Source organism: Cydia strobilella, chromosome 21 (genome assembly GCF_947568885.1).
Source record: "Cydia strobilella chromosome 21, ilCydStro3.1, whole genome shotgun sequence".
Taxonomy (NCBI): domain Eukaryota; kingdom Metazoa; phylum Arthropoda; class Insecta; order Lepidoptera; family Tortricidae; genus Cydia; species Cydia strobilella.
In genome coordinates this window covers 3,490,708-3,508,397 of record NC_086061.1, presented here as the reverse complement: position 1 = coordinate 3,508,397, position 17,690 = coordinate 3,490,708, and the positions used below count along the sequence as shown (strand labels likewise).

The 17,690-nt window shown below is 37.2% G+C and overlaps 3 protein-coding genes across 6 annotated transcripts in view; 1 reads left to right on the top strand and 2 right to left on the bottom strand.

Moving 5' to 3' along the window:
* Positions 1-8,498, bottom strand: part of LOC134751040 (protein EFR3 homolog cmp44E) — a 36,522-nt gene extending 28,024 nt beyond the window's left edge. Inside the window, exon 1 of the mRNA XM_063686375.1 lies at positions 8,414-8,498. Within this exon, the coding sequence (XP_063542445.1) occupies positions 8,414-8,498 (85 nt within the window). The remainder of the gene's footprint in view (positions 1-8,413) is intronic.
* The window catches only part of LOC134750998 (zinc finger CCCH domain-containing protein 13), a 251,843-nt gene that overhangs the window by 136,184 nt on the left and 97,969 nt on the right, over positions 1-17,690 (top strand). For 2 of the 4 annotated variants that reach the window (XM_063686304.1, XM_063686305.1), the window contains exon 1: positions 17,154-17,301. The exons of 1 other annotated variant lie outside the window; for it this stretch is intronic. The gene's annotated coding sequence lies outside the window, so the exon portion shown is untranslated. Of the gene's footprint in view, positions 1-17,152; positions 17,302-17,690 lie in introns of those variants that run through there. One more of the 4 variants, XM_063686308.1, reaches the window with a different exon arrangement.
* On the bottom strand, positions 5,417-6,833 carry LOC134751020 (cyclin-L1). Its single transcript, XM_063686342.1, has one exon. The coding sequence runs from the start codon at positions 6,676-6,678 to the stop codon at positions 5,440-5,442; it is 1,239 nt and encodes a 412-aa protein (XP_063542412.1). The 5' UTR covers positions 6,679-6,833; the 3' UTR covers positions 5,417-5,439.

Below are 17,690 nucleotides of genomic sequence, written 5' to 3'. Positions count from 1 at the left end.
CTATAATTTAGCCTCATGCATAAAGTTTATATTTGAACGAAATATTTTTTATTCGGATGTTTGTTACCGTTATATCATGTTACGAATGCATTTCCGTTATTAAATTGTCATTTAATTGCTTTTTAAAATAATAAATAAAAAGTACAAAAATTTGGTCTACTCTCAACCAAAAAGCTGTCTAGGTACGTCTAATTCCAAACAAAGGACGCCTTTCTCTCGTTATCACTTTGTTTTTCAATCGGTAGTGTTTGGCAAAGTATTCAAAGTTGAGCTTTACGCTACAACATCACAATTTCTAAGATACTCGACGATCATTTTCCGATCCTGCCTCAGGGCCTAACCGGTTCTCGGAGACAGTAACGATACTGCCTAACCGTTCCTTTTTTCGGAGACAGTACTTGAACGTAAAGAAAGGGCGCACAGGGCGGCCGGCGACGTGCGACTGAGCGGCCGGCGCTATATTTATCTGACCCGACTGAAATAGGTATATGTCGCGTAACACTAGGGCTACGCTACGGAAGTACATGCTTTTATTCTTTTGGGTGACACATAATTCGAAGATGCTGTGCCCACCTTCGACGGATTTTATCTGTGTCATTTCTCATTTCCCCTCCGTCTCAAAACAAAGATTTTGAAATATAATTCCAAAAATAAAGTAGGTTATGATGTTAGATGCTAAACTTCATCCAACTTAGATAAGTAGTTTACCTAGTAAACCTAGTTCAAGTAGTGCTATATGATACCTATAGTTACTTTCTAATTTATAGCATTTGTATAAATTTTTTTGTTCAGCCTCAGGATTCTTTGCGAGTTTAAAGAAACATCAATACTAAGGGTATTAAGTGTGTCATACCATTGCCACTAAACATAAGGTGACACAAGTATCAAATGTATGAACTAAACACTAATGTGTAAACAGGCCCTAATGTGAAGGTTAGCCACACGTAGGTACCTACCCGTGTTGACCTACAGTCATCAGTAATATCCTTTTTAGTATTTGTTGTTATAGCGGCAACAGAAATACATCATCTGTGAAAATTTCAACTGTCTAGCTATCACGGTTCATGAGATATAGCTTGGTGACAGACAGACAGACGGACAGCGGAGTCTTAGTAATAGGGTCCCGTTTTAACCTTTAGGTACGGAACCCTAAAAAGGATGGTCATAGTAATTTGATGTACTAAGGTTAAAATAAGGCCAATCAAATCTAACACAATATAATGTCCCTGATACGATAACACATAGACACAGACATAGACAAATGTTATATCGTGTACCGCGTACGATACTTCTTGGTTACTACTAAGGGTGCTGAGTTTAATGCGTGGGTGGTAGACATACTTGTCCACCTACGCGATCAAATCATCATGTTTCATATTAAATGAACAAGGGCTAACGTATTTCCAGATAATATATATTTAGCCTAAGGTATATTATTTTTCACCTCAACAGCTCGAACAAGCTTACTTTCGTCACTCCCTGGAGTGAGGAAAGTGCGACTTTCCTCACTCCAGGGAGTGAAACAAAGTAGCTTTTTAATTTAGTGAAGGCCATCAACTGCCACTTCATACTTTTATAACATTTTTTTTCTGTATATTCTGTGTAATTCGAAATACATTTTAACATTTAATATGTTCTCACTACTGAGGTGAAAAATTATGTGTGCAACACGAGAGCAAAGTTATTTTACATCTCGTGTTTTTGAGTCCCTCGCTACGCTCAAAATTGTAACTTAGAATCTTTCGCTTTCTGGGGACTAAAAATAAACACTCGCAAGAAAAAACAACTTTCCCCTCTTGTAGCACAAATAACTATATCCCGCTTTTATTTCTTCCTAGGCTCCGCCCATAATTTCATCCGTACATCCCTCTAGAAGTTGTTAACTTGATAACCTGTCATACTTACTTTCCTCCTGCTTAATACCGTACCTACTTTAAACCTTCATTTCGCTTCACTTCAGTCCCAGTCCCAGAATCATATTGTCAGTTTTAAAGGCCATGCCAGGATAAGCTAAGTGAGTCTGCCCCCAGCGAGTTTTGGCTTGTAATTTTTTTTATTGATTTGTCTGTCTATTAGTATCGAGTATGCCAAATTTCAGCTCCCTGAACTTTATAGTTAAATAAAATAAAAAAAACGAAATATGATCTTTCTTCAATTTTTTTTTCTAGCCAGCCGATTTTGACGTGCGTCATGTATATTGTGCATGTAGTAAGGACAATTACATGATATTAATTTTGTGACATATTGCCATACACACATTATCACACCAGCGACACCTCCAGATTTTTCAACAAAGTAGGCCTCTTTAATAAGCTATCAAATGAATTTTTATCAGTGGCCAGTGTTCATGACGAACGTGCACGATTCTCTAAAGAGTTTGTAAGCGATTAGTTTTAACGAGCGGGTATGCGAGTAAATGTATAGTGATGTATTCAATTAAAAAAAACACCTTGTTATACCACAGATAAAATAAAGTGATTATATTCATTTGATAGCTTATTAAAGAGGCCTACTCTGTTGAAAAATCTGGAGGTGTCGCTGGCGTGATAATACTTAAAAAATTTTTTTTTTTTTTTTTTTAAGTTTTTGTATGGCAATATGTCACAAAATTAATATCATGTGCTTACTACATGCACAATATACGTTACACACGTCAAAATCGGCTGACTAGAAAAAAAATATTGAAGAAATATCATTTTTTTTTTACTATAAAGCTGCTGAAATTTGGCATACTCGATACTAATAGAAAGACAAATCAATAAAAAAAATTACAAGCCAAAACTCGTTGGGGGCAGACTCTCCTATCTTATCCTGGCATGGCCTTTGGAACCTTTATTTTATTCCATTATAGTTAAAAACTCGATTTAATTTTGTCCTTTTAAAAGGACATCGAGACTTGATTAATTTGACACAACAAGCATTCGAACATCTAAATATGCAAACTCGCATTTATAATAAACATTACCCAACTTTACGTCGCGCTGTCGGGTAATAAGACCTCCTTGATGATGAAACTGAACAAATATTGAACGGGATAAATCTCAATACTATTCCTATACCCCTCCCCAACACACAAGGGACAAGACAAAAAAGTTTGGGAACCTCTGATCTATACCTGCGCAACGTTTAAAATATCGGTTCAATACGCGAGTCTGGCGTAGGTATAAGTATCCCCACCTGTATAAATAACTTCCATAATCGCAATAAACACTATTCTTAGATTTGATATCAGAATAGCTGCAGAATAGGGAGTATTAGTTCGATGTTCTGCCGCCAGCTATGCACATGCTAAACCATAGAATAACATATACATAAATACTATGCCTGAAACAGTTTTTAGGGTTCCGTACCCAAAAGGTAAAGACGGGACCCTATTACTAAGACTCCGCTGTCCGTCTGTCACCAGGCTAATCTCATGAACCGTGATAGCTAGACAGTTGAAATTTTCACAGATGATGTATTTCTGTTGCCGCTATAACAACAAATACTAAAAAGTACGGAACCCTCGGTGAGCGAGTCCGACTCGCACTTGGCCGGTTTTTTATAATGGTATTACGGGATCGCGGCGCACCCCCCCCCCCCCCCCCTTCCTCGACCTCCGAATGCACGGAATGAGGGCTACCGCGTTTAATTTCACCGCTAGGGGCGCTAGTGTAGATGGAGGTCTTTCAAAATGTCAAATGCATAGAAATTTTTATCGGGAATTTTCATTCCTTATTCATAATTGTGGTACATTTTTGTCCATCTTTGAATAATCATGGTAAACAATAGATATAGCTCAATAAATGTTATTGGTTTAAAAAAGTGCCAAATAAAATATATGCAAAATTAAACAGGTTGAAAAAATGGCACATTTAGACGTTAAAATACCTTTATGTATAATAGAATAGAATATAATTTTATTGGTATTAATCATACACAACGACGAGGGATACGGTATATTAGAACGTATTGATTTTATAAAAATAAGCATAGAAGAATTTTGAGATCTGTTTTTCTGGACCTACATCTACAGTGGCGCCAACTGGTGACCACAAAAACGGTAGCCATCATTGGCGCGCGGACAGTATTTGGACAATGCCGTTGATAGGAAGCGGCGTCATTGGATTGCTTTATTAATTGGGAAGCCCCGCTTGTCCCCCACTACACACTACTACACTAAATTAAATATATCTTTATTTCAGACCCTCAAGTCCATATATATTAACTTAAAAGCTATGTTAGTTACCTACACTAAGTATTTTTTATTACATTTTTTTTTATATACCTAGGTCACTTGATATAGGTCAAAGTAGACCTAACCTGCTCCATCCAGTGCCACATTATGGGGCAGCTAAATCTGTTAGCAATCACCTTCAGAATGCTGTTTCGACTTTCCCTTACGCGACCCATTAGCGACGTGATTTTTTTACGCATAATTGCGTGAAAATCGTCCGTGTGCGCTTGGGCGAACATTCCTGATGCACTGCACCATTTTGGAAGTCTCAGCAGCATTCTGAAAGCGTTGTTGTATTGAATGCGAAGGGCGTTGTAGGCTCGTTTCGTGTACCGAACCCAAAGACCGCTAGAGTAGAGTAGCAACACTTTTCCTATCTCTGCTCAAAATGCACATAGCGATGGAGAATACAAGTGTACACCCAGCAGCAAGTGTGCATACCCATTTTATGTATTTATGGAATTAATGTGAGTATGCACTTCTGCAGCTCGCTGTACATGTACAGTATAGTCAACCATTTGGAACCTTAAAACATCTTAGACTTATATTGACCGGGATATAGACCGTGATTACCTTTTGTAAATCAAAAATCAATATAAGTCTGGTGAAACTAACCGTGAATCATTAAAAACTTTAAAACATCTTGTTGTTAACTTGTTATGAATAAAACCATAAATTATTGGAAATGATGATGTGAACCTTTGTGTAGGAAATGTTGATTTTGATTAGGGTGAAAATTAAATGAAACAAAATTGTACTTATTGTCGGTATGACCATGGCTTTATGACTTATGAGTATTCAAGGCCTGTCCAGATGCGAGCAAAATTGGCGTTTGCGTCTGCACGGCCTGATTTGATCGGACAATTTAACAGATTGGCCAAAAATTATCCTCGTCTAACAGGCCTCGAGGTTAAAAAAAATTCTGATATGGCAGTAAAATTCTTATAGTTTGTCAAAGGTCTGTCTCATTTCAAACATAGACAGACAGAATCATACTATCTTTGTCTTACACTAGTTCTAGCACCCAAAACAAAAGGATGAGTATAGTTTTTTTTGTTCTTATTTACTGACAATTTGGTTTGACCAACTACATACAATTTTTGTGAGTTTACAGACAGTAGCTACTATTTGTTACATAAGTAACCTTAACCCATTGACTCCATTCTACTGAAGGTAACATTCAAGAAAAACAACAATACATATTCAAAACTTTATTTTACATTTCAATATTTCCTTTTATCATCCCTGCTATCCCTGCTGGACTTGGATCTCTCGTAATCATCATATTTTCTGGAGCCGCTGCCTCGACTCCTCTTGTCATCCGATCTTCGCTCTCTTGAGCGCTCAATCTCTCTATCCCTAGATCTGGACTTGTGTCTCTTGCTTGAATATTCACGCTTTCTGTCATATGGGGATCGAGATCTCCGCTCCCTCTTAGATTTGTGGCTACTATGATATTTATTGAATAATGGTGGCGTTTTGGGTGATTTGTCTTTCTTAGAGTCGCGTTTTGTATCCTTAGATGTGGATGCAGTGGGGGATTCAGCCTTCTTTTCTTCAGCATTTGCTTCCCGCTCTTTCTGGGCCTGCGAATGTTTGTTAGCTTGGTAAACCCTGCGTAGCAGGTCTACTTTCTTTTCCAATTCTTCCGAGTTCACTTTGAGTCGCTTGTAAAGCTGCAGAATCCTTGTGCAAATGTCACGAATGTCCTCTTCCGTTACTTTGAAAAGTAAGAACCAGTGCGGGTTATTTGGTAGAGGTAAACCAATTTTCCTAGCAGTCAAGTAAATGCAAGCACAAGCTATAGTTTCTGGAGGGAATCTCATAAATACATCTGTCCGTAAAGCATCATTCATGTAATTCCATGCCATCTGCATGAGCTGACGATTTTTCTCATACTGAAGCAGCTGTAAATATACCACAATCAGTTTGTGTGGATGTTTAACATGGACACAAAAGCCTAGCTCCTTAAGTATTCTCCGCTCAGCTTTGATAACTTGATTCTTCAACTCTATGTAGTTCTGGTCAACTATCAAAGGAGATATAGTTTTCTGGGCCCTCACTTGCTTGATATGATGAAATACATTGATCACATCTCGTATTCTGCAAGGTTTTTCTTCGACTTTAGAGGCTAAGTAAATGCTACCCATTGCCATGGTTTCCATGGGGTATCTGACGAAGGATTTTGAGTAGTAAAACCTCTGGAGGTATATCTGACCTGTAGCCATGGCGACTTGGGGCATTTTGAGCAAGATTCCGGCTGTTTGGATCAGTTCGCAACCCAGGATGCGTAGATCAGTCTCAGTTTCAATGTCGAGGCCATCTGCCTGTGATGGCGTCTCTTTAAACACGGCTTCGGGCAGCAGACAGTTGTACAACGTAAGAATAATCTTCCCATAGTTTTTCTGGGGCTTTGCGGCCGTGGAACTGCTGGTTTTACTTTGAGTTTGCACAGCAGTCATGTTGACAAGTTACGACACCGCGTTCTACTTAATTCTTGCGAAATTACACAGAAAAGATGCACCTATTAATGCACTCAATGTTTTTACACCATTCTGATAGCTTTGTGTTCACTTTTATTTGTTAATTTGGTTAAAAACTACAAACATCGAAAACGAAAACGCGCTTGTAACCAGACTGACAGGAACCAAGATGGCGCCACAAAATAGGGCAAACGTCAAACGGGAACTTGTAAACAAGTTTCTGGAGCACATTTTAGGGATTTATAAAAAATCTACGCAAAAATAACTTACCCTGAGCCATTGTTATTCTTGCAAACTATTTTCCGGACGTCTTAGTAAGGTAATAACACTTTTAACTATTAATGGGCGGATTAGATAGGACATACATGACTCAATCGATACATTTTAGTGATGTTATAACACCAAAGTCACCTAACCTCATATCGACTTCACAAGTTACAAATTTTTATTTACGTCATACTATAGTTGGTCAAACTAAATTGTCAGTAAATAAGAACAAAAAAAACTATACTCATCCTTTTCTTTTGGGTGCTAGTACTAGTGTAAAGTGCGCTCCAGACTACGCGGCTTCGCACCGCGATTCGCGCACGAGTGTGGAGAGGCTTAAGACAAAGATAGTATAATTATCTCTGTCTATGTTTGAAATGAGACAGTCCTTTGATAAACTATATGTATTAGTAATAAAAGTCCATAACATTAATAAATTAAAAAGTAGTGTCAAGCGAGATCCTCATGATTAATCGCAGTGATATTGTTGCATGTAGTTCGCTTTACGTAGGTATTGGGCTTTACAAACCTCAACGACATCGCATGCGATTTATGATGCATTGTGACTTTAATGAGGGCTCACGCGTATGAATTCGCCGCTAGGGGCGCTAGTGTAGATGGTGATCTTCGCAAAGTTCGAAATGTCAAATGTCACTTGACTTGTCACTTCAATGACTGACAGCTGTTGTTTAGTCTTTTAGACCACCATCAACAGAGGCGCCAAGTGGTGAGCAAAAAAACGATAGCCCTCATTGATCAATTGAATTCATTTGCTAATTTGCGCAAACACGCGAATCAGTATGTGTAGGAGACTATTAGAAGTACACTCGCAAATGGAAATGCGAATTTTTTATGAGGTTTATGACATTATTGACATTTGTGGTTTCCCAAGTCTTGTTATTTTTTTGACGCACAAATAAGGCTGCTAACGAATCTCCAAATGTAGTATTTCCTTAAATTATAATTTGATAAAGCTCGCTCCAGACTAAGAGTAAAAAGTCTTCGATAATCGATCATTTAGTGCTCATCATGCCCATCACTAAACATAATCGGTCGCGTTCGCGTAATATGAAATGACTCGCGAAGAAAACATTTCAAGTAAAATTATTTGCATTTACAAGAGCTTTAATTAATTTTCGTGCGTCGTTTTTATGTAATACATGTATTTAGACGTTTGACCATTTTTGTAATAAAATCGGAACGCAGCTTATTCCGGAAGTAGCACCGGAAGTTGATTGAACTTGGCGGCATTCATAGAATGTAATCAATAATGTCTGTCTACTGTGACTACGAATAAAACATTGTATAATTTGAATAGCCGCTAAATAGCTCCTGAATCTTTGCCAGATGCAACAGCATCCAACCCTGTTAATGGCTTGCTAGGGCACTATGATAAATTAATAAGATTTAATACAAAGACAAATATTATTTTTAAATGTATACTCACATCCTGGATCCGTACATTTTTGTACAAAGGAGTCCAAAAAATCGTGGCCCTCTCCCGCCTCAAAACAGCACTTAACAAACGACATCGTTTATAATCACTGTTATTTTTTTTTGTATTCTTACACGGATATCACAAACCATAAACATTAACTTATTAAAAAGACAACATGAAAAAATTTATTAGGAAAATATCATCAACAATTGGTAATAAGGTCTTAACACTTATTATTGCCAATTTTTAAATTAAATAAACTTTAAAAACCAATATATTTTTATTTAATTATCAAATATCACAGATGTTTTAACACAAACACACTTTTCATGAATGAAACGTATCGTATAATAATTTGGAGAGATGTTTGTACTTTTTGAAATCGTATGTTTTATGCTAATTTGTACATACATTAAATACAACTATTTGTTCCTGTATAATTGGGTCACATTTCGGAAACAGATTTTTTGACGCAAAAATGTCAATGCGGTCATAGCAATTTTAAACCGACAAAATTTAATACAGTCTATTTTAGGCGACACGCCACCGTTTATCTGTGTCATTAAAATTAGTAGGGTTATGCGCGGTTCGGACGCTTAGCAGCATCTTTAAGAGTACCGCTACTCGACACTAGATGTCTCCAACTCGCGCATATTTACTGTAAGTGTAAATAGATGGCAGCACATGCTTGTTATATTGTTATGTTTAATAAAACAATCATAAAATTTTGTTTACAAGCTTGCAATACTCGCTTTTTAAGCTACGGTAACAATGAACTGTAAGCTGCTTTGATTATGAAGAGCGAATGAAGAAGCTGAATGTAATTTTTTTTAAAGGACTATAATACCTAATTATTATAGCCAACCACTGGAGGGCTTCGTCACTTTTTCTTTAATATATGACATCGATTACAGTGTTTAATATTATAGCCAAATTACTAATTCCACGCCGACGAAGTCGCGGGCAAAAGCTAAATATAATATAATCAAGTTAAACCATTAGAAAACAATAATTTTAACTACCCACATGCATGTCATGGTCTCTATACTAAAACTAAATGTAAATTCTCTTTCCACAAAACACACGACGATGACTCCAACAAAATAGTTACTTAATCCATTGCACTTAACTATCTTCTTCTTAACACATATATATATACCTATCTTTTAAGCAGCCATAAGCATTTAATATGTAAATAGCTTATGGGCAATAAGAGATAATATCAGCTTCCGAGATCGCAGGCTTATTAACGACGATGTTCGCGTCAGGGGTCTCTGGTGTCAGAGACAACTAAGTAATAATTACAGGCTGTCCATAACATCCCCGAACATGCACTTCTTACCGACCGATCGCTCAGCAAAATCTTATTTATCGAAGCTACCTTCAACCACGTTGGATTCGTTTGCGTTTCCCATCCCTTTTTCGGTGGACGCATTTACAAGGGAGCGTGCATAAACTGTAGGGGGCAGCACAGGAGAAGTCAGATTTTTGGCGCGAGGCGTAAATGTACTATATGTCTAGATTAACATATTACCAGTAACTATACGTTACTGCCTGCAACATAAATATGTGTCGCATGGAATTGCATAAATACCATGTAAGCAATAATAGTCTATAAATAACCAAAGATAGATATAACTCCGTAATAGATGGATACAGTCTAAGGAAAAAACGTGCCTCGAAAATCAAGAAAATTTGATTCTCGTTCAGAGGGCGCTACTAGTTTTGGCCTACAGTCGTATAGATGGCGTTGACGGTTTCGTTTGTTATTTAACAATTTTAACGCATATCAGTGAAAGAACATCGGTCAAAATCATAAAAATAATTAATGCAAATAAAAAAAATCATTTATCTATATTTAAATACATTCTATCGTATTTTTATTAATCTTCATTTTTAGTTTTGAAGTGTGTCGACAGATGGCAGTGAATTTACTGGGGTTACAAAATTTACTATGACAGTACCGCTCTAGTAAGTATAAGTTACTCTATGAAATAACTAATGTTTAGATTTACTTGCTCTCTCTTTATACTTGACTACCGATAATATAACACATCTACGTTATGTTTGGTTTTACTTAACAACTCCATTCGACTCTCCGTCCCAACTTATCTGATAAATGTGTAGTTTATGCTTCCAAAGTAGCCCACAAGATGGCAGCACTTGCTTTGGCGTGAAGTGTCAATGTACATGTGATGTACATGTTTATGGTTCCGATTCAGGCCACAAGATGGCATACCCTCCAACGCGCACGGTCCCTATAAAGCTGACTGGTTGAAGCTGACCATTTCATTAAGAATAACAAAGTGATAATTATGTCAGTGTCACTGTCACTACATGGTCTGCATGAGAATAAGATAAAATAATTGGCTTGTAGGAATAACTTACTTAAAAGTACAGCTATGTTTAATGTAAATTGCGTGAAATTTAGAGCTCTAGTCAAAGGAAGAATGTTGACGCTTGGTTGACGCGGTAGGCCCCAAAATACTTTTTTGTACGTGGTTGTTTTTTGGGTACAGATTTGAACAAGGTTCAAATGTGTACCCAGCTACTCCTTAGTTGCTCCACAAAAGTGGAACAACTGTGGAGCAACACTGTGCAACAGTAAGTTACCCTTATGTTACCGTGTTTCACAGCGTTGCTTCACAAAAGTTAACTGCAGTGTGGATGCACCATTAACATAATTGACACAAGGTAATGATACCGACGATATATCTGCTAGTCTTATTTAGTACTGGTTTCTGGCGCCAAGCGGCCCTGGTACAATGTTGGTTTAATAGGGAGTGGGTTCCGCTGAGGGTGGGGAAGTATACAGTCAAGTTGGAAAGCTTATCAGCTATTGCAGGGTCAATAGCATCATTTATTTGCGTATAGATGCACGCAGAAGTTGTTATCAACACTTAACAATTTTCTTTTTGAAATAAAACTATGAAAACGGATTATATCGCGTATATTGAATTTATAATACATCCCGACGTTTCGAACTCTTTACAGCGTTCGTGGTCAACGGGTGACCACGAACGCTGTAAAGAGTTCGAAACGTCGGGATGTATTATAAATTCAATATACGCGATATAATCCGTTTTCATAGTTTTATTTCATGAGTAACTATCGCGGTAACCGAAGACAATTTTCTTTTTTTTTTCAGAGAAACTTTATATAGTAGAACAAACTATCGAAAACGGAATGAAGAACTTCGCTCACTCAGAAAAAAAAGTGTCTAAAGTTGTGTGAAATTAGAGTAGGTAAGTTTAAATAGCCTTACCAAGAGGTGGTCACTGACACGACACTGACACGACGCGACACATTCGCTAGCGTGTGCGCAACTTACTTTCTATGCATCTCGCTCGTACTGGCATATTAGTGACAAGCTCGTGCACAGACGTAAGATCGCGCTTTTATCGGCACATTCCAACAAGTATATAAGTGCGATTGTAGCGTACAGACAGAGAACTGCAAAAGTGTATACGCACATTATGAATGAATGAACTCCATACATCTGTACAAAATTAGTAAAAAAGTAAAAATACAAAAAACCGTCCAAGTGCGAGTCGGACTCGTGCACGAAGGGTTTCGTACCATTACGCAAAAAACGCCAAAAAATCACGTTTGTTGTATGGGAGCGCCAGTTTAATATTTATTTTATTCTGTTTTTAGGGTTTTAGGGTTTGACTAAGACTCCACTGTCTGTCTGTCTGTCTGTTTATTCTGTTTTTAGTATTTGGTTGTTAAGGCGGTTCCCTGAGCCAGAAGGCGAAAAATCTCATTATATGATCATGTTTTTCTAAGAGGCGTTGATATTCGTAGACGTGGAAAAAATATATGTAGTTCTTGACTATATTATCTTTAACAACATAGCTTCCGATACACGAATTATGAAACTTCGCTCGATACAATTAATTCCCAAAGTAACCTCTAACTCTGACTTTTAATCCTACTTTACTCGGTTATTTATTATGTGATACTATAAACAAAAAAAGAAGAAAAAACAATCTTAACATAAATAGTAATTTCATAGCTTTAGAATTTCGCTATTGTAAGGTAACGTTTTTAAAATAAATAAAAACCGACAAAATTCGATCAAAATTGACACTTGGCGTGTATGTTCTTTCCCGTTCTTTCTTGCGAAATGTGACAAAGACAGCGGCAAGCCGATGGAACGGCCTTAAGGCGGAAACAGAAATACATCATCTGTGAAAATTTTAACTGTCTAAGCTATCACGGTTCATGAGATACAGCCTGGTGACAGACGGACAGACAGAAAGACGGACGGACAGCGGAGTCTTAGTAATAGGGTCCCGTTTTTACCCTTTGGATACGGAACCCTAAAAATATTTATTAACCAACAACAATTGATAGCCAGCTATTTTATTAGCGACTCCCACACTAAGCTAAGCCTGTCATGAAAGTCAGATAATTAGGCAGCTACACTTCCCAAGTCGATGGTACTCGGGAAACTTACCGAGATCCCAGTTCTATAGGGAACACGCAACAGGCGTCCCGGCCTCCGCCCACGGTAATCCTTGAGCAGGGCGTGGCCCCATTTGGTCCATGGTTGAGGTTGAGTTGAAGTTTACCTAACAGGGCGATTCCAGCTTCCCACTACGCCTTAAAAGTTTTCGCAATTTTTTACTTTTTTCTTTCAATAAGATCGAGTCACGCTTGCTTTTTTGAATATGTTTTTTCTCTAATCTATGGGAATAGAACTACAAATTTCCTTTAGTTTCAAAATGTTTAGTTTAGTAGTTTCGGAGATCAAGGGGGGGGGGGGGACTATAAGTATTCGCCTATTGTCTACCTAAATAACTTCAATTTTATCTACTTTTAAATTATAACAACAAGCCCTTTAGTCAAAATAGCAAAAACGGAACCCTTACCTATAGTTTCTCGTCCGGCTTTCGTCCGTGACCGTGCCTAAATATATCACAGCTATTTTACTCGGAAACTATTCAATATATTTTTGATCTATTCAGAAACCGCTTCCTGATCATAAGAGGGTCTACTGCGAAAATCGAAACTTCCTTCTCGCCCTTTCTATCGTTCAAATATGCAAGTGATAGAAATGCAGATAATGAAATTTCAGTTATCGATTTTCGCGGAAAAAGAAAACAAAAGAAATACGAGTAGGTACCTAACTGAGGACCTACCCTCAGTTACCTTACTTACTATACTTATTTTTTATCGCTATAAGGCATCAAATGCGTGTTGCTGAATTTTCTAAAACTTTTACATTTTTCTTCTGAAATTTTAACTTGTTTAACTACTTTAACTTGTTTCCACTTAATTCGAAATATGTTTAAAACCATAAAGATCGGTCTTCCCTATGATGTTACAAGCAACGGGCGTTTCGGATTCCGCCCCCTTATGCTTTCCTGTTTCCTTATTACTTAGGTACTATAACAGAATCTTAGAAGTAATACCTATTAAGGGTCCGCATTCAGCAACCACCAGTTTTTAGTTTATTTTAAGTGAGGTGAGCTTTTTCACATTAAATGTGGAAAAACATATGGATATGAATCAACCAATCCAAAAAAAGTCTTAAAATAAAATCAAAAAAAATTTTTTTAGGGTACAAATTGGATTTTTTTGAATTTTTTTTTCGCTTCAACTCAATAGTGTGGGATATCGTTGGATAAGTCTGGTGAATTAGGGGCTTCAACAACCATTTTTTGATTAAGTGATTATTTTCATAAATAATCGCTCCGAAAGATAGAAAAATATGTGTGTCCCCCATCTAACTTTTGAACCATGGGTCCAAAAAATATAAAAAAAATCGTAAAACAAAAGCTTAATAAATACTTTTAATGAAAACTATATCGAAAATAATCGGTCCAGCCGTTTTTGAGTTATTGCAAAGAGTCTTCTTAATAAAAAGACGTACAAAGCGCTGCGAAAGTATACTCCCTTTTGTTTGTGTGTAATTTATACATGATACTTACTAATAGCCCCAGGATATAGGCTAATTCTGACAGAATGGTAACTACGGAACCCTACACTGAGCATGGCCCGACATGCTTTTGGCCATTTTTTTTGTAAATCTACTAACTGCTTTCGTTTTCAGGGTTCCGTACCCAAAGGGTAAAAACGGGACCCTATTACTAAGACTCCGCTGTCCGTCTGTCCGTCTGTCTGTCTGTCACCAGGCTGTATCTCATGAACCGTGATAGCTAGACAGTTGAAATTTTCACAGATGATGTATTTCTGTTGCCGCTATAACGACAAATACTAAAAACAGAATAATATAAATGTTTAAATGGGGCTCCCATACAACAAACGTGATTTTTTTGCTGTTTTTTTTCGTAATAGTACGGAACCCTTCGTGCGCGAGTCCGACTCGCACTTGGCCGGTTTTTAGTGCCCTTAAATATTTCTTAATTAAACCACGTATTGAAAGTTAATTACAATATACCTTTATAAAGCGTTTACCCTGATCTAGAGGAAAGATATGTCTTATCATCGCGTCAACATTGCCTGAGCGGTATAGCTGCCAATTAAATTGCGTTATTAAAAAATGTAACAGCCAATTATTTATATATATAAATTTTATATATCTTATAAAGCAAGCAGCAAGAAGACGTCCTATTGGACGCCCCAGGTATCGTCGGTGCGACAGGGTTGATGCGGATCTGCGCGAGCTTCGAGTCACCAATTGGCGAGAGGTCGCACAGGATCGAGAAAAGTGGCGCTGTCTTGTGTCGGAGGCCAAGTCTCATTTTGGGTCGCTGAGCCAACGGAGTAAGTAAGTAAGTTATAAGCGTGTTTTAGTATGTCCTAAGAGAAAAAATTGCGTTCGAAAAAAATACTTGTCAGAGATAATTAGGAAAACAACCTTAGAAAACCGAAGCGCATGGGCACTACCAAAATTAGATATAACTCCGTAATAGATGGATACAGTCTAAGGAAAAAACGTGCCTCGAAAATCAAGAAAATTTGATTCTCGTTCAGAGGGCGCTACTAGTTTTGGCCTACAGTCGTATAGATGGCGTTGACGGTTTCGTTTGTTATTTACCAATTTTAACGCATATCAGTGAAAGAACATGGGTCAAAATCATAAAAATAATTAATGCAATTAAAAAAAATCATTTATCCATATTGAAATACATTTTATCGTATTTTTATAAATCTTTATTTTTAGTTTTAAAGTGTGTCGACAGATGGCAGTGAATTTACTGGGGTTACAAAATTTACTATGACAGTGCCGCTCTAGTATAAGTTACTCTATGGCACTACCTACCTTTTCTCGAAGCGCTTCGTCGTTTTTTGAACCCTCATAACTTGAGTTTGGATTATACCAGATAAACAAAATTCTCGGGATATGATGTCATTAGTGGACTTATTAAGCATAAAAAATTTCAATTACATAGCTCTTAAATATACTTTAGATTTTATTCGTATCTAAAAAAACCCCGATTTCGTCACTCACTCATTGATGATCATCAAAACATTTAGGGTACTTCCTGAAATCCTTGGAAGCTGAAATTTAGTACGTAAGATCGTCGATCGATCGTCCGTCCGATCGTCAGTTTAACTGCACAGGTAGAGCAGAAAACTGCCATGTCGAATGCCACACACGCTACGTTTTACCTGCGCAGTTTTGCCAACTGTGTACCCTAGTGTGTTTGTCCAGCTTTAGTACACAAACAGAAAAATTCAAAAACTTAAAATTTTTGGCACTAGGGAGGTGAAAAGGGGGGTGGAATTTTATATAGGGAATTAATAACCGCTGAAACGATTTAGTTGAAATTTGGTATGTGAATAGTTTTTGTTATGGGGAAGGAATAGAATAGTTTTCAACCCCAAAATCACCCCGTAAGGGGGTGGAAAGAGCGTTAGGGGAAAAAAAGGGGGTTGAAGTTTGTATGGGGAATCAGTAAAACGCAGATCGTGTATAAGATGCCTCCAAATACGTATTTCAGGATTTTTAATAGTAAATTACCGTCTTTAAATTAGGGGATGGAAGATTGTCATAAGCAACTTACAAAAAGAAGTGAAATCCCACCAAAACATTTTAATGTAAAATGTTGCCAAGACGAAACCATACGACTCGCACTGTCAAAAAGTTATCAGAACTTTTGTAGAGCCAAGCTTCTAACTCTAAAAGCTCTACACCTTAGTCAAATTATGTGGCTTGGCCGTTTCGTTACTACAAGAACTATTGTATAGTAAAAAATAATTAATAGTGAATCAATTTTTCAACTTACGTCCATGTGACGGTAGCGAGACGGCCAAGCCACATAATTTGACTAAGGTGTAGTTAGCGAAGTTAGGGCTTGTAGAGTTAGAAGCTTCGCTCTACAAGAGATCTGATAACTTTTTGACAGTGCGAGCCTTATGGTTTCATCTTGGCAACATTTTACATGAAAATGGTGGGTTAATTTGTTTCTCCTTTGAGTTGGAAGGTCACATGGTAGTCGGTATCGTACAAACTAATGCCCACGCCAATTCTTCTGAATAGGTTGCCAATCGTAATCGTAATCGTTTTCGGTTCCTTTAAGATGCAACTAGAGAAGTGTTTAGATTAGCAGTAGGCGTTGAATTTCTATGAAAATATTGTTAGATTATTTCAAATCTTGTCCCATATCCTATGAATGGACTTTCATGCAATTCTCGCTAGGCTAGACGACTGTGAAATTTTTAATACAACCAATTTTTACAGGTAAATTGAAATATCTCCTTAATAAAGTTGTTTTCCTTCGCGTTCGCAAAATAGTAGCACCAGCGTCGCAGCCTCTCGCTACTCATTCAGATAGTCAGTCGACCTCGAGCGCCCGACCGAGCGGTCGCCATCTTGCGGTTCAACTTCGCGCCAAAATAGTGCTGTGCCCCGATCATAGTGCGGTGTAAGTGTTACTATTACCGGTGTTTTGTGGTTTGTGAAAAAAATCAGGATATTCACGGTGAGTGAATATTAATTGACTGTCGCGAATGTCGTATTGTCACTTGTCATTCTTATTAGGAACAGTTGATATGCTAATGCCCGTATCTGGTTTTAGTTTGTCATTTATTTATCTTTATGTTTTACTCTGATACAGGTAACCGTTATTATATGTATCTAAACTAGCAAAAACTGCATTAATAACAGGTTTTAAAATTTATGTGTGGTTCTCGATCTTATCATAATAAGTTATAGTTGACATTTTCGCAGAATACAAGGTCATTGCAGTTCCTGGTGCGAATAAATTATAAATAAAATATAGTATAGGTGAAATGAATACGTCAAATATGTAAACCTAATTTTGATGATTATTGAACTAATATATGATCAGACTTTAAAAATGGGGTATCC